At 49.9% G+C, this 16,651-nt stretch overlaps 2 protein-coding genes across 8 annotated transcripts in view; one reads left to right on the top strand and one right to left on the bottom strand.

Moving 5' to 3' along the window:
* Window positions 1-606: 606 nt before the first annotated feature.
* ANKRD16 (ankyrin repeat domain 16) lies at window positions 607-11,483 on the bottom strand. Of its 3 annotated transcripts, none has more exons than XM_035021714.1 (7): window positions 10,703-11,483; window positions 8,074-8,294; window positions 6,138-6,180; window positions 3,748-3,856; window positions 3,269-3,430; window positions 2,334-2,412; window positions 607-1,386 (listed from the first exon to the last, which is right to left on the bottom strand). In XM_035021714.1, exons 1-7 carry the CDS (start codon window positions 11,020-11,022, stop codon window positions 1,181-1,183), a joined length of 1,140 nt encoding a protein of 379 aa, XP_034877605.1. In that variant the 5' UTR covers window positions 11,023-11,483; the 3' UTR covers window positions 607-1,180. The 3 variants fall into 3 exon arrangements, with proteins under 3 accessions (XP_034877605.1, XP_034877606.1, XP_034877607.1); XM_035021715.1 differs by having other exon boundaries at window positions 607-1,319; window positions 10,703-11,482; XM_035021716.1 differs by having other exon boundaries at window positions 607-1,489; window positions 10,703-11,480.
* A 348-nt stretch (window positions 11,484-11,831) lies between these two features.
* Window positions 11,832-16,651, top strand: part of FBH1 (F-box DNA helicase 1) — a 52,478-nt gene continuing 47,658 nt past the window's right edge. For 2 of the 5 annotated variants that reach the window (XM_035021708.1, XM_035021710.1), the window contains exon 1: window positions 13,535-15,977. In XM_035021708.1, the coding sequence (XP_034877599.1) occupies window positions 15,866-15,977 (112 nt within the window). In that variant the 5' untranslated portion in view covers window positions 13,535-15,865. Of the gene's footprint in view, window positions 11,917-13,534; window positions 15,978-16,651 lie in introns of those variants that run through there. The other 3 variants (XM_035021709.1, XM_035021706.1, XM_035021705.1) reach the window with 3 other exon arrangements.

Below are 16,651 nucleotides of genomic sequence, written 5' to 3'. Positions count from 1 at the left end.
CCCTTCTGTCCCCCCGCAGGTAACAGGACCATCTTCAGACCCAAAGGGCAGGGACATGGGGGGCATCTCTGAAGCAGCGGGAACTGAAGCTCGAACCAGCGCAGATCACACGGGGTGCCACTTAGAGGTCACGAGACAGATGATACCAGCAGGTGTTGGCTGTCGGACTAGGAACCAGCCCATGCCATCTGGGATGATGAAGAACTGGAAAGTCTTGCTCCTTCCCTGGCCCAGCACGATGCTCAGGCCGGACGGACGTGCAGTATGTCCTTACTGGGTCACGACCAGCAGGAGGATCAAGTCTGGCTTGTGACAGACGCATATGATTTCCTAAGAATGACCTGGACTAATTATTCTTTGTGACCCAGAGAAAATGATCTTCATCACCTCCCCCCAAAAGGAAAAAGGAAAAGAATCCAAATGCTTGAGGAAGCAGCCTCCCTTCAATCTATGTAAACTGCTACAGAATTTTTGGAGTTACGATGTCAAGAGTCTTCAACACTCACAGGCTCCAGTGGGCAGGGGTTTGGGACAGGAAATAGGGCATGCGTTTTAAGAACAAACTTCATTCTTCGACTGTGGCAGTAGAAAAGTTTGGAAAATATCTTAGCTGCATTTTTAGGTGTGTTTATTATCTGAAGAAAGCCAACACAGAACCATCAAGTAAAAATAACCTCAAGATTAAAACATTATGGCTTAACTAGCAGCGCTTAGAATGTGCAAATATTTCCATTATTTTCTCTCAAATATCTGTGTAGGCATCTCCTTCCTGGCTACAAAACCAAAGTAAAACCACCGTAATGACCAAGAAGAAGCGAGGAAGGAAGGAAGTGGCAGGCCGGTTATGTTTATGGCTCTTATACCGTTAACATCATCGTCATTGCCATCCCTCACAAAACATCTGACATATTTACGTGAACACGTACTCTGGGTTACATTCACGTGGGTCACGTGCTTCTCTAAGGGCTCCAGACCCTGGCTTCATGAACATCCCTTAATTCCACTTGAAGGGCAGAAAAAGTGGAATCCGGGTCCTGGAAAGACTCCACATGTAGGTCACAGGGCTCGGGAGGCGGCGTCCTCACGGCCCTCTGGCTGGGGACCCCAACGACGGCAGTGGCAGGACGTGGTCACCGTGCCTGTCCTTGCTCAGAAGCACCCTCAGGACTCGGGGTGGCGGTCAAAGCACTGAAGGACGTCTGCGCTGCGAGCGAGCTGCTGAGCCAGGGCGCCCGAGGCGTCCAGGGAGTCGCTTAGCCCGGACAGCAGGAGGAGCTTGACACAGGCCGCGTGCTGGCCGGCGCAGGCCAGATGCAGGGCTGCGTGGAGACAGAAGCCACACGGACTTGGAGCAGGACGCCGCAGCGATGCCCATCTGGCGAGCAGCTACAACCGAAAACAAAACTCCTTCCACTATGCAGATTTTATATTTCCGTGATTCCTCTCTGTGACCTTGCCTCTATGGGATCACAGTATTTTCCCTTTTAACCTGACGGGGTTGGAAATGGTTTTAAAAACATCAACCAATTAGAGAATGTAAGAGATTTTTGTCTAAAGCCACGAAGCAAGTTCACAAACAGGCGACTTTAAATGGCACAGAAACCATTTTAAAAGTTTTGTGAATTCTCCGTGTCAGTCCTGCGAGCCCTAGGATCCTGAGTTCTGCAGACAAAGCCTTGTGTCCATGGACTTAGTGACGGTCCTGTGCAGCCTCGGAGGGAGCTTCTAAGCATCAGAGAGAGGCTTGCCAGGTGGCCGTGGTACACAGAATGTTCACAGGAGAGCTTATTCTAACCTGAGTCTGAAGAATTAACTCTCGGGGCACCTGGGTGGCTCAGTCGGTTAAGCATCTGCCTTCAGCTCAGGTCATGATCCCAGGGTCCTGGGATCAAGCCCCGCATTGGGCTCCCCGCTCAGCGGGGAATCTGCTTCCAATTCTCTCTCTCCCTCTGCATCCACCCCCCCACCTAAAATAAATAAACAAATCTTAGAAAAAAATTATAGTGACTCTAGTTTTCAAGTGCACTCCAAAGAGAGACGAACTAGGGGGACTCTGAACTGAGGCGGCCGGCAGCGTGGTGGATTTAGCAAGTGTTCCCAGGAGCACACAGCGCCGTGCTGCGAAGTAGAATAGCAGGGACCAGCGGCAGGCCCTGCCATTGCCGTGGGAACAGAGACATTGCCAGAGCTTTGCAAATATGTTGTTTCAAAGACAGGTTGCTGAGCTACTACTAGAGGAATAGTCTAAAACCAGTGTTTTTAACATCAAAGTCCGTGTATTGTTTACATCGATTACTAGTCATTCCCTAGGCGCGAGGGACATGAAGCCATACCTGATCGGTTTCTTTCATCTTTGGAATTGATGTCAGCACCCAAGGATAGGAGCACCCGGACTGTGCTCACGTGTCCTTCCTGAGGGTTGAAATACACTTGTTATCCCGTGACGAGGAAATAAACAAGCCTTTAAACACAAACTAATACATGTTAGGTACTTTTTCTAAAAAACTCAGCTGCTAAAATGGACTTTTCACATCTAGAGGGAGACTCACACAGCTCTCAGGTTGGAATGTAAGCTGTCAAATCCAGATTTTGGTGACATTTCGTTATTAAAATACAGAGGATCTACTCTGTAGGCCAAATTACCGACTACTGCTGTTGGGAGCATGCATCCTGATTCACACGGAACATGTGCTTCCAGAATCTCTCCCAGCAAACATGCTCTTTATTGGAATTTCAGAGAGAAGATAAACAGGGAGTCCGCGACCTGTCCTGGACATTTGTCACAGCATGCATCACAGCACGTGTCACCGATTACAAGCACCTGACAGGACTCCTGTCTAGCTGGCCAGGCCTTGAGTACCCAGGGAGACAGGGAATCATGGCTGCAAATCCCTTCCATCCCCTCCGTGGCCTCCGCCAGGCTCGGGGCACCTCGTCTCTCCACTGCCTTCCTGGGGAATAGGAGAGTGCCGTTCACAGGGAAATAATTATTCCTGCCGCTGCTGGAAAAGCCAGTCGGGGTAGGTAGCCAGTGAGGCTGAAGATAACCCGCAAAACACGCCTAACAGTTGAGACCGGGCGTGTAAGCAGCGAGCCTCCACTGCAGAAATGTTCCCTTCTGGAATCTAGTGTAAGGACAGAGCAGCAGGACTTTACATGGGGGATTCTTAGGGCTGCAAATGACATTATTCCTGAAAACGGAACAAGGGCGGGTGCGAACGAAAGCCTGGACATCACACGGAGGGAAGGCTTTCCCGGAGAGACAAACCTTAGCGGCGAAATGCAGCGGCGTCAGGCGGCTGGGTGCTGCCCTGGCGTTCACGTCGGCACCCAGCTTGGACACCAGGAAGCGGAGGGCCTCGTCCTGCCCGGTGACGGCTGCCCTGTGGATGGCCTGTGCGCCCAGGGCGTCCCGCGCCGCCCAGCAAGCCTGATGGGCGGGGGAGGGGAGGCCACATGTGAGGAGCAGGGACCTCCTGGCGGATCCCCACGGCCTCTCTGGCCAAACACAGGCCAGACCCCACGCTCTGGCCCCCGGCGCCCTCGGTGGGCAGCCTGCGCTCACTCCTGCGGTCCAGCCACTTACTGGATCCTCCTCCTCCTCTAACTGCTCCCTGCTCATCACACACGTGAGCCTCGCAGGGGCCCCAGACAAGGACGTCTGCCTCCCGCTCGCCCACCGTGACACTGAGCCCACATCAGAGGTGCTCCCTGGTCTGAGACTCATGGGAAGAACCGTTTCTATACCTCGTGCTGTTCGAGCAGCAGCTGGGCCACATCGATGTGGCCGCACTGAACCGCGTCCATGAAGGGCGTGCAGCCACACCTGTCCGCGCAGTCGGCTCCGTACTGGCACCTGCCGCCCGAACCCAAAGCGGCAGGTCAGACAGGGGTCCCTGCCGCATGTGTGCGCACACACACACACGCTGCGGAGACCGGAGCGCGGTCCCTGTCCCCCAAACTCAGCCCCTCCTCGGACTTCCTCACCCCATTTACAGGCATCATCTTCCCCTCATGACCAGCCTGTTACCAAAGTCTCAATTCTGGGTCCACTTCTCCCGCCATGGCTCCTGACTTGCTAACCATTCTCACAGCCACCAGACCACCCTGGGTATGGCCACTCCTGCTTGAAACCTTTACCTCCCAACCACAAAGGAAAATCTAAACCCTCATGACCCTGGGGTCAGGATAATGTGGCGTCTACTCATCTCCCCAGGCTCCTCGGGGCCACCCACGTCCTTCCTGGTCCTCCTCCTCCTCCCACCTCCTTCCCAGTCCTGCTTTTCCCAACTGTCCTACCTTCATCTCAATCCTGCCTTTTTCTTTTCCCACCTACTCCGCTGTCCTATCCTTTCTATTCCTACCTGTCCTTTTTCTTAATTCAGCCTCCAATGTGACCTCCTTCCATTCCTACCTTCTTCACAGTTACCTGTCCTACCGTCTCCCTGGTTCTCCTCTCAGTCCCGACTCCAAATGAACCTACCTTCTTCTGTTCCTACCTTCTCTATGATCCTATCTGTCCTTTCTTCTTGGTCCTGCCTCCTACCTGACCTACCTTCTTCCATTCCTACCTCTCCTCTCTTCTTCTGTTCTTACCTTCAGGGTCCTATCCAACCTACCTTCTTGGCCCCCCTTCCCACCTTTTCTACCTTCGTTAAGGTCCTATCTGTCCTACCCTCTTCTTGCTCGTTATCTTCTCCTCCAGTTGCCCAGCTTTTTGCTGCCTCTGCATTTGCTGATCCCCTCTGCTTGGAACACTGGTTCTCCCTCCTTCACTTCAGATTACAGCTTCGATATGACCTCACAGAGGCCCCTCTTCTCTCCTCCATCCACAGGAGGACCTTTGCTCCCTCACAGCACTGCATTAAGTCCTGGTCTCTTCTCACTATTCAGTATCTGCTCTGATAGTCTCTTCCACTCTTGTGAATTCAGTCATCAGTTCTATGTTGATGATGCCCACCTTTGTTTCTCAGCTCACACCCCTCCTATGGGTTTCAGATCTGTGTCTGTAGCTGGCCACTCGACATCTCTGCTTGGGCACCAGAGAGATGCATCCAACTCAATGTGTCCGAAAGTGAAATTATCATCTTCCTGGCAAACCTGCTCCTCCTCCAGGGCTCTCTGTCCCAGTAAATGGCACCAGCACCATCACCAGTTGCTCAGCAAGAAACCTGTCATCCTGACGTCTCCTCCCTCACTCCCTTCATCAAATTATTCACCTGGATCTATTGATCCCACCTCTTAAGTATCTCCATGTCTTTCTCTTCACCCCTACAGTCAGGGTCTTAGTCCAGCTACCATTATTTCTCTCCTGTTGAACTGCAACGGCCTCCCAACATTCACGGCCCCCACTCCTGCTTCCCCCCAATCCATTCTCTATTTTCCTACCAGAGGATCTCTGAAAAATGCAAATTTCTTATTACTGTCCACCCGGCACTCTGCTTAAAACCCTTCAATGGCATCGCATACACTTAGAATAAAATCTGAAGTCCTCATATAGTCCTCTGTCCTCCCTAAGTCTGGCCTTCCTCATCATGCACTCTTCTCCCTGTCACTCCTGGGGCACCAGCTCACACTGGACTTTCAGTTTTCTAAAGCACCATGCTTTCTCTTGGCTCTGAGCATTCACGGGAATTGTTACCTCTGTCTGGAATGTGGCCCACCTCCCACTTTTAGCCTCCTTCGGATAGCTTGAATACCCTGGGGGCCAAGATTCCTCACTCCCCGGCAAGGTGGGTCTTCCTGGCATATGTTCCTGGAGGGATCCTGCGATTCCTTGTACTCCTGGGATTCACAGGACGTGAACAGTGAATCTTGTCTGCCAGTGTGTGAGTTCCATGGGGAGGACCCCTGTCGGCTGGCTTCTCTTGCAGCCTGTGCACATGGTATAGTGCTAAGTGAGTGCTGAGGCACTGAGTATATGAATACTTGCAAAATGAGCAGATGCATGCATGATTTTTTTTTTCTCATGTTACTTAGCAATTTTTGTTTTATATTCTTTGAGTTATGTCCTTTGTTCATCTCTCTTTGGGTATGTTAGTTTCTTTCTGAGCAATTTTTCTGAGCTTTTCCTATAGCATCGATATTAACTGTCACAATTAGGGAATCCTTCCCCCCATTTGCTGTTTTGTTCTTACCTCTGGAGAAGGACCTTCACTGCGTCTAAACAGCCATGCATTGCTGGAAGAAGAGAGTTGAGAGTCAGAGCTTTTTAGTGCAGGTATAAAACTCTTCTTTCCTCCTCTCTCTGCCCCATCCTTTTAGCTAGGACTTACGGGAAGCAGTCATTAAATCAGGGACACTGTTACCATTCTAGAAAAATAAAAATTTAGCTGGGTAAGTGGTAACGATGATGTTTTCACTTAACAGGCACTTAGCCAACACTCGATTTTCTTGTTTTTTTGAGCACTTCAATGGTAAATTCTCAGTCCTCAACTTTCTCCTCACTTTTGTGCTGCAAATCCTTAGGGCCAGTCAGTTTTTGCCTAGGAAATGTAAAACATATTAATAATGATCCATGACAAAATAAGCAGGAATGTAATTCTCCTACTAAAGAGAACGACACTCAATAATAAAGATTTCAACTATCTGTTCTCCACTCTTTTCTGTGAATGGCTAGGTGCTGATTGTTTCTAGGGGAACTAGTCAAATAATTCATAGCAGAGAAAAGTTTTTCTACTCACTTGTAAAGATTTAAAAAGAGGGCGCCTGGGTGGCTCAGTTGGTTAAGCGACTGCCTTCGGCTCAGGTCATGATCCTGGAGTCCCGGGATCGAGTCCCATGTCGGGCTCCCCGCTCGGTGGGGAGTCTGCTTCTCCCCCTGACCCTTTCCCCTCTCATGCTCTCTCTCACTCTCTCTCTCTCTCTCCAATAAATAAATATAATCTTAAAAAAAAAAAAAAAAGATTTAAAAAGAATTCCTTGGTCCCTAACTGCTCTCTGTAGCTGTAATAATTCTATGCATATTTCCTAAACTATATCATGTCACAGGTATTGATGTTTTGAGAAACCAAGGCCCGTATTTTATTTATTTATTTATTTATTTATTTATTTATTTATTTATTTATTTATTTATTTAAAGATTTTATTTATTTGACAGACAGAGACACAGTGAGAGAGGGAACACAAGCAGGGGGAGTGGGAAAGGGAGAAGCAGGCTTCCCGCCGAGCAGGGAGCTCGATGCGGGGCTCGATCCCAGGACCCTGGGATCATGACCTGAGCTGAAGGCAGACGCTTAAAGACAGCCACCCAGTGCCCCAAGGCCCTGTATTTTAATTCAATGTACTATCCAGAAGGCTAAAGATCATTTTTTAAATTTCCTGATCCGGACTCTTGAGGTCTTTAATATCTGTGTTGTCTTACACCACAGCACTTTTTGCTTTTCACCAATTTAAAATAATCTATGAATAGATAATTCAGATTTAAGAATAATTACTCAGTTGTGTCCCACATATTTATTGACATTATCACTAGATAAGTCAAAGACACTCAGGCCCAGGTACCTTCATTACAAGTTCCTATATTTATTTAAATGGATTAGCACTGTGGTAAGTATTGCTGAGGATATTTGGAAATATTGTCTCTTTTCCTCCTTTGGGTAACAATGACAACGTAAACACGATCCTGAAAATAGCCACACCCAGTTGTTCTGTGCTCAGTGTGTGTCAAGCACTGCAACAGGGGATTTATATACATCCTGTTCCTTAAACTCTATAGCAACCTTGTGATATGGGCATCATTACCATCATTATTTTGCTGATGAGGAAATTTGCTTAAGAGGCTAAGTCCCTTGCCAAGGTCAAAGACAGTAAAGAACAGAATGAGCTTTCCAACAAACTGGGGAGGACAGGACAGATACGAATATGAGAAAAAAGAACATATTATGTGCCAAGTTCTATTAGCTGTAGGAACAAACTATATGCTGAAATACCCCAAAGCTGCTCTTATTCCTGGCCCTCTAGTTTCCAAACCCCTCCAGCCCTGTGGGTGCCCCTAACTAGAAGGCGTTCTACAGGGCCCGGTGGGCGGGCTGCACATCCGTGCCTGCGTCTCTGCAGAGCTCCCAGCCGTACCTGCCGTGTGCAGAGGAGTTCTCCCGATTTTGCTCTCTGTCTTCCAGGCGGTTGGGCAAACAGTGAGCAAGTACTGGAGGATCAGAGGGTCACCCTCTCGGCTGGCAATGTGGAGACTATTCCAGCCGTCTTTGTTCTTCAGAAGTGGGTTGGCACCATGTTCTACAAGGTCCTGGATCACCTCCAGATTCTTCCTTGTGCAGGCCATCATCAAAGGAGTCCTAAGGCCAATCAGGACAAACTGTCAGACAGAAGGGCAGCTGAGACATTAGAAGTGAGCAGCTGGGTCTTCAGAAAAGCACATGCCCTTGGCAGAGATGGAAAACCTAGAGGACTCAAGGGTCTGGGAAGCAGGAAAACAGCATTGACTGGCAACTTCTTTGCCTGCTGTGAGACTGGGAGAAATAAGAAAGGGAAAGTGATTAGGATGTAGGCGTGCCTGCCTGCAGGAGGAGAATACCGAGGAGACAAACCTGCTTCTGGACAAGTTTAGACTATGGGACCAAACTGAGACAGAGTTAGTCAAAATCATAGACAGTTTGTCTTGAATAATGTATTTTTAAAAAGATTTTCTTTATTTATTTGAGAGAAAGAGAGAGCACAAGCAGGGGGAAGTGGCAGAAGGACAGGGAGAAGCAGGTTCCCCACTGAGCAGGGAGCCCAACATGGGTCTCGATCCCAGGACCTCAGGATCACGACCTGAGCTGAAGGCAGATGCTTAACCAACTGAGCCACCCAGGCGCCCATGTCTTGAATAATATTTGTGTAAGAGATACTCCCCTGGACTTATCCCATTCACTTCAATCAGTAATCATTTATGAATTAAATTGTGCTGAAAAAGGGCTAAAAAAGAACATTTGACACAGTGCCTACCCATTAGGAGCATACATTGCTGACATAAACGGAACAGTGTGATTACAATAAGTTTCTGAACTGATTTGTGTTCACAATTATGGGAATAAACTACATTAATATCAAAGGAGGTGGATCTATCCTTTCTCTTCTCATAAATGATCTTGGATGAGCAATTTCAGTTCCATGAGCTTCTGGTTTGTCATCTGTAAAATGAGAGAGACATAACCCTTGGAAAGCAAGGGCAGGTCTTATTTACCTCCTGATTCCCAGGGTTAGGACCCATGTCTGGCACACAGTGGGAGCTCACTATACCTAGGAGACCTCTAAGGCCACATCTAGGATCTATCTTCTAAGATTGCTATGACATTAATTAATTACCAACACTTTTGCGGGGGGGATGTAGCAATGAGAGTGAATGAGAAATTACAGAGGGAGAAACCCAGATAAATGAAGGCTGGAACTTTCCAGAAGGACTTCACAGAGGGAATAAATCTTGAGCAAGGCAGGATGATTGGAAAAGCAGGGAAGGTATTGCAGAAAGCCAGAAAGGTGAGAATGGGCAAAAATTTCTCACTGCAACTACACCTCTCACATACAAACTCAAATGAACTTTGCCTCTTTAATGGATTTTTGGGGAAAGGCCAGTTCCCTAACCACAGAATTGTTCTGAGGCATGTATGAGGTAATATGTCTGTTGGAATGGTCTTTAGACCAGTTCACCAGCAGCAGAAGAAAATCAGTCTTGTGCTAAGTCACAGCCAAAGTGCAGCCCTCAAAACATAACCATGCTGACTCCCTCATCCCAGCAGGCAAGATGCACTTTATTTAACTGTAAGTCTATCTGCTGTGGTTCATATTTATATCAGATCAGAAATCACTTGCAGGCAGGAACTTCGTTATGTTATGAATCTTGGGATGTTCATCACCACATAGTGAGTACTGGAAACAATGTCTGTCTGACAAAATGCAATTGGTTTGTGTGATGGTACCTCGGAATATCTTGTCTGTGGAGGTGCTCACGCAAGGCTATTCATGTGATAAAATCACATAAAGCACCACACACACTGAAGTGTCTGTGTAACTGGTGAAATCTGATTAAATACATCCACCGTAGTAGCAGTGTCAATTTCTTTCTTTCTTTTTTTTTTTTAAAGATTTTATTTATTTATTTAAGAGAGAGAATGAGAGAGAGAGAGAGCACACGAGAGGGGGGAGGGTCAGAGGGAGAAGCAGACCCCCTGCCGAGCAGGGAGCCCGATGCGGGACTCGATCCCAGGACTCCAGGATCATGACCTGAGCCGAAGGCAGTCGCTTAACCAACTGAGCCACCCAGGCGCCCCAGTGTCAATTTCTTAGTCTTGGTATTGCACTATAGCTGTGTAAGATGGTAACTTTGGGGGAGTCTGGGGGAAGGGCGCACGGGGCTTCCCTGAACATTTCTTTGCAACCTTCTGTGAACCTCTATTCCAAAATAACAAATTAAAACAATGCTACTGGTGAAGTAATCATTTAGCTAGGCGAGGCTCAAGCTATAGGTAGTACAGACAATTCATTGTTTGATCGTATTCCATACTGTTTCATAAAGGGAAAGGGTTTGGAACAGAGGACTGGAACAGTTTAATTCCGTAAGAGTACCCCACTGTTCACAGAGGGTAATCTGTCCTCCAGGGGTAGGCTCAGAAGCTATGGTGTCGAGGCGAAAAAGTACACGGGAATCCATAACTCTGCGGAGAAGTTGGGGGGGGGGCGTCTTTCGGGAACCCCAGCCACCTACCAGTCGGCTTTCTTCAGGCAGTCGACCGCGGCTCCTCTGCCCAGCAGGTAGCGCACGCAGTCCCGGTGGCCCTGCGAGGCAGCCTCGTGCAGAGGCCGCTTGTAGTCTCGGTTGGTGGCCTCGATGTCCATGTCCCAGGTCTCGACCAGATAGGCCAGCACGTCCCGATGCCCGAGGCGGGCGGCGCAGTGCAGGAGGGTGTCCCCGGCGGGCCCCGGGCAGTCCGCGCGCCCGGCTCCCCGCAGCTCCTCCCGCAGGGCGCACAGCTGGCCTTCCTGCACCAGCCAGTAGAGCCGCCGCGGGTCCCCCGGCGCTGCCATGGCCGCGGGCGCCGGTGGCGGAGGAAGGGGCGTGCGGGCCCCCAGCCCTGACCCCCGCGGTCCCCGGGACGCCCGGACCTCCGCTGCTCTATGCGCGGGTGGTCCTCCAGCGGGCGACTCGCCTCGCCCACCGCCGCGGACGCGCGCTCCGGATGCGGGCCCGGCTGTGCTCACGGGCCCAAGGCTCGTTCCCAGGCTGCCGCCCGCACGGGCTGCATTTGGGGGAGCCACATCAGATGTGAGGGGTGCTGCCGCCCAGCCGGCCCCGGGCCAGGGCTCGGTCCACGCGGCAGCAGGGTCCGCCCGGCCCCGACAGCAGCCAGCTGGGCGGCGGCGGCGGCGGAGGAGGAGCCGGCGCGGGGCTGCACCCGAGAGGGGCCGGGATCCCAGCCGGGACCGCCGCCTTCCCGTCGCCAGGCAGCCGCGGGCCCTCAGGGAGGGGGTGGGGCCCCGCGCGTCCCCACCCTCAGCCCCTCCCTCACCCAACCTCAACCACCCCCTCCACTCCCGGCCGCGACCCCTCCTCGGGTTCGCGGGCGCTCGGAGGAACTCTGGGAAAGTTTCCACTCGCCTCCTCGGCCCCAGCGGAAGCACGGACGGGGCGGGGTCCGCTGGCGGTAGCCGCGCCCCCTGGGGAGCGCGTTCCGATTGGTCGCTGGAGCAGTCCGTCAGCACGCCCCCTCCGTGTGCCGTTCCGATTGGACGTGCAGGCAGTCCGTCAGCCCTGGCGGCGGGCTCTTCCCGGGGCTGCGGCTAGGGCGGAGCTGGGGGAGGAAGTCCGCGGCCTGCTCGGGCTGGCGCTGCCCTGGGGACGCTGGGGCTGGGAGGCCGGGCGGCCCGGGCCCTGCGGTGGCGGCGGCGGCGGCGGCGGGAGGCCCGGTCCGGAGCGCCATAGTGCGTGAGGCCGCGGACGTGGCAGGGAGCGCGGGCGGGGCTCTGCCGTGTGGACACTTCAGCTCTTGGGGTCCTGAGCGGGGGTCCGGCCTGGCGGGGCTGGGAGCAGGTCCGCGGGGGGCGTGGGGGCCCGGGACGAGCACAGCTGTGCAGGAGCTCGGGTCCGCCGCGGGCTGCCAGGCTGGAGGGGGTCGGCGGGGCGTGCACGCAGGAGGGCGAGGGGCGCCCCCACACTGCGTCTTGCGGCCGGGGAAGGGGGGTGCTGGTCGTTCACCGTCGGTTGCAGAAGGAGTCACGGGGGACGTGGCCTCGGTGGCTGACAAGCCCGCATTTCCTTTTCTACCCTGGTGTTTTGACCTTGGGCGAGTCATTTGATTGTGTCTTCTTGCGACTCTTTCATTTGTAGGTTCCTTATCTGAATACCTCTCCTCTGAATACTAAGAAAATTAGGGTGATGTGGGAAGGCCTTGAGCTTGTCCTGTGGAGGGTACGTTGAGATCTAAGCAAGCTGAATGGGGTGATGAGAAAGATTAGGGCAGGTGCTGAATTCTTAACCAGGTCTTATTGGGTACTAGTCATTCAGGCCTCCTGGTTTTTCAGTCCAAAAGTTGCTACTCTTTGCCGAGCCTGGAAACAGTTATGCTTTACATTTTGTGTTACGCTGTATGGTTTACAGAGTACGTTAATTAATTTGCAGACAGCCCTGTGAGGCAGTATTACGGGTGGGGAAATCGATGCCTCAAGAAGTTAGTGATTTCCCCATGGAGCTAGAGGTAGTGAAGTCCTCTGGAACAAAGGGTGGTGGCACCTAGTAAGCTCCTGCTGGGGCCTGGCACTGTGCTCACATAAATTAAGGGAGATAAAATGAAAGGAGACCTCTGGTAGGACCCATGCAAACAAGCCCATTTCACTAATGAGCAGATTGAATTTGGTTAATTTACTGAATAATATGAGTAGTCACTGGAGACAGAACTGGGTCCAATATCAGCTTTGCCGAAGTTATTGTTCCATTATATCTTGCCACTTCAGCAAGGGTAGGCTTAAAAGTATTTTGAAATGCGTCAAGTTTTAGAACATGCCCAGCATTGCTCTTACTGTGGCTGTTGGATTGGTATAAATGGAAGCTTAGGCATCTTGTAACTTCAATTTTTTTTTTGCTGCTCATGCCCCCCAGCCCCATCCTAATCACAAACGACCCCACTTTTTCTTGCCTTATGTCTCCAGTTTCCGTTTTTATTTTTTTATTTTTTAAAGATTTTATTTATTTGACAGAGAGACACAGCAAGAGAGGGAACACAAGTGAGGGAGAGGATGAAGCAGGTTCCCCGCAGAGCAGGGAGCCTGCTGTGGGGCTCGATCCCAGGACCCTGGGATCATGACCTGAGCTGAAGGCAGATGCTCAACGACTGAGCCACCCAGGCACCCCTGGTTTCCCTGTTTTTAAAAACAAAATGGGGACACATGGATACACATAAGAATAGTTCTTTTTTTTTTTTTAAAGATTTTATTTATTTGACAGAGCACAAGCAGGGGGAGCAGCAGGCAGAAGAGGGAGACGCAGGCTCCCCGAGGAGCAGGGAGCCTGATGCAGGGCTTGATCCTAGGGCCCCGGGATCATGACCTGAGCCAAAGGCAGTCACTTAACCAACTGAACCACCCAGGTGCCCCACGATAAGAATATTTCAAATCCAGATAATTGGTCACTTACCTGGTGCCCTCAATGCAAATCCTCTCCTGTGTTCTTTAGGAATGTAGCTTCTGTATCCCCCTATAGATAACTAGATGATAACGTATACACATCTGACCATGGCCCTTGTGATTTTCTAGAGGAAAAGCTTGGTGTAGAGGAGAGGAATCTGTACAGTAAGCTGACAGATGGAACTGTGTTTTGGTCTTGCTGATTTCCCAGTTGGGCTGCCCATTTCTTTTCCGCAGGCTTTTGGAATTTGTGGTTTGCTATTTAGTGTCTCATTTCTCTTGTAGTCAGTATTGGCATTGGGATTTGCTACGTGGCTGTCTTCTCTCCTTCCTCATACGTTGTATTTCGTGGTCCTGTAGCATTCAGCTACGGTCATCGGTGTCCTGATTGTTGGCGTGTTCTGTGGTCTGTGAGTGTGTGAACACTGTTGGTATTGGTCATAGAACTGTGAGTTCAGTTTTGCTGCCATCATCTTTTCTCTGCTGCTTCTCATATCCCTCTATCCTTTCTAGGCGGATTTTATTTGAAAACCGAATTGGATTCTATCTTTGCCCTTCTGGCTTGGAAATCACTTACTCCTAGAAATTTATCTCACAGCATCTCACATCTTACGGCTTCTACTGTCACTCACATGCCTTTTGAGGACCAGTCTCCTATTTCAAAGTTCAGCTTGGAGCTTAAACCGGCATCCCACAGATAACTTTAAAACGAAGCAAAACAAACAACTGCTTTCAAAACGGGAAAACTTTCATCTTCCCCTTCCAGGAAAAAGCAAGAAAAACAAAAACACTCTCTTTTACTCCTTAACGTGGTTGATGACGTGACTTCTGGGTTCCCGCTAGAAATGTCAGTTACCTTTGTCACTCCTTCTCTTTCATCGTTCTTCTCAGTCTTGTTGAAGAAGATGTGTTGATTTTCCTGTTCCTCTCCTCCCTATTTCTGCTGCTGCTCAGGCCTTTCCCAACTCTTGTCTCGGGTAAGGAAGTGGCTTTCTGTCTGATTTTCCTGGCGGTCTCTGTGTCTGCCCATCCTCTACCCAGCTTCCAGGATGACTGTTGTAGAGTGTGAATCTGACTCTACTTTGGCCCTGCTGGTAAGCTAGATGATCCCCCGAAACACCTACATGGTGAAGCCCACAATTTCTTTAGTGCTCTATTTAAGGACCTTTACAATCTGTGCCTTCAAATTCCTCTTCCAGCCTTCTTCCCCATCTGTGAACCTCTTGTTCTAATGAAATTCGACTTCCCACTGCACCAGTGCTGTGCTATTTCTCTGTGTTTTGTACATAGTGTTTCTTTTGCCCTACTGAATCCTACTCGTCTTCTGAGGCTGACTCTTCATAAAGTCTTTTTCAGCATCCCTCCTCTGTTCACTTTACTCTCACAGCACCGCATGTGTATAGTGCCTGATGTACGGTGATTTGTGATTGTTTTGCTCGCTGCCTTATGCACAGGCAAAATTGTTTGTGTTTTGTACGCTCGCTGTTTAGCATTCGACACCAGAGAGGAAGGCTTCATGGTGTTTACAATGAATCTGGGATATAGTGACAACTTAAAAGTGCTTGTGGAATGAATTGACAGAAGGAAAAGCCTTTCAAATATATAAAAATATACTCTAGGCTGTAAGTAACAGTAATTTTCTTATTTTTCCTTTCTTTTCACCGTTCCTTCTTATCCTTGTGAGAAACCTGCATCTCCGTCCTTGTGTGTTCTAATAAATGAATGCTTTCTCTTCGGGAGGAGCAGGTGTTTGCAGGGTGTGAGATGATCTGAGGAAGATCAAGCCTGGCTCGCAGGCTTGTGGGATTTCTAGAGAAGCAGGATGTGGCGATGGGAGGCACCCTGTCAAGGGAGCTAGGACCACAGTATCTTCTTTCTGCGTTTATTTCTTGCAGTGCTAATGGGGACACAGTATTTTGAAGTTTTTCCATTTTGAGCTTACTGTAGTTAGTGATTATTTTCTTCACAGTTATGTTTTCTAAATACTCACTTGTTATTAAGTCTTCGGTTATGACGTTTCACAATGATGAAAAAAAGTGACCTAGAAATCAAGCCTGAAGTTTTCAGAGGCTGCTTTAAAGCCTGCTGGATACAGAAGGCGGAATGTTACAGGAGAAAGAACACTGCCCCTGGGGAGTCCGAACAGCTAAGTGCTGTCGCCTACAAGCTGTTGTGACTTGAAGCAAGCCTCCTCTGAGCCCCGGTTAAAGCGTGGCCCAGTCGTAGGATCTGGTGAGGTTCCAGTGAGGATATGAAAAGGAACTTCTGGGTTTCGAAGTCAAGGAAGAACCGAACTTCTATGGAGGGAAGCAGGGGAGCACTGCGGGGGTGCATTTGTCTGATCGCCAGTTACACATGGAGAGGTATGTGTTGGGTGCTGGGCTGAGGGAGGCCCTCGCTCCTGCCTCCCGCCAGATGACAGAGCTTTCAGTCCAAGTGGAAGACATGTTAATACGCACACAAACAGTTGATGATAATATAATAACAGTAAAATACACTATAGTAATTTGCATATGAGGCATATCGAATACACAGTTTTACAGATCATTGTTACAAGTATCTCAGAGACCTACAGGGTGGTTTTATTACTGCAAAGTACTTCCTGGCTTGAATGAATACTTCCTGCAGGGCTGAAGTTGGGAAATAATACATTAACTGGTTAAATTGAGCCCTTAGGTCTCACAGGTTGCAATTTGACCTGTGAAGTACCTGGATCCTTGCCATAATGGGCCACATTGCAGCGCACCCTGCTATCTCCATAGGAAACCCAAGACGGAAAGTGTCCACTTGTCTGTCTTCACTGAGCCCCTCTGAGAAAAGCAGGCGGCTTGTGGGGAACTAACAGGATGAGGTTAGGTGACTCAGTAAGTTAGCAGAACTGCCCTCTGTGGTTCTTTTAGGAGCAGTCTGTCTGGTCAGGTACTTTGTCCTAGACAATTACCTTTTCTTTTTCTTTCCTTTCCTTCCTTCCTTCCTTCCTTCCTTTCCTTCCTTCCTTCCTTCCTTCCTTCCTTCCTTCCTTCCTTCCTTCCTTCCT

The sequence above is a fragment of the Mirounga leonina genome, unplaced genomic scaffold (assembly GCF_011800145.1).
Source record: "Mirounga leonina isolate KUSES-001 unplaced genomic scaffold, KU_Mleo_1.0 Mir_175, whole genome shotgun sequence".
Lineage (NCBI taxonomy): Eukaryota > Metazoa > Chordata > Mammalia > Carnivora > Phocidae > Mirounga > Mirounga leonina.
This window is presented reverse-complemented; position numbering and strand designations above follow the sequence as displayed.

Excerpts from the sequence above, each read along its gene's own strand:
- ANKRD16 (XM_035021714.1), bottom strand. The coding sequence starts at position 11,022 with ATGGCAGCGCCGGGGGACCCGCGGCGGCTCTACTGGCTGGTGCAGGAA. Across the intron at positions 6,181-8,073 it reads AACTCCTCTGCACACGGCAG|CAATGCATGGCTGTTTAGAC; the intron begins GTACGGCTGGGA and ends CTCTTCTTCCAG. Across the intron at positions 3,431-3,747 it reads TGCTGCTCGAACAGCACGAG|GCTTGCTGGGCGGCGCGGGA; the intron begins GTATAGAAACGG and ends CCCGCCCATCAG.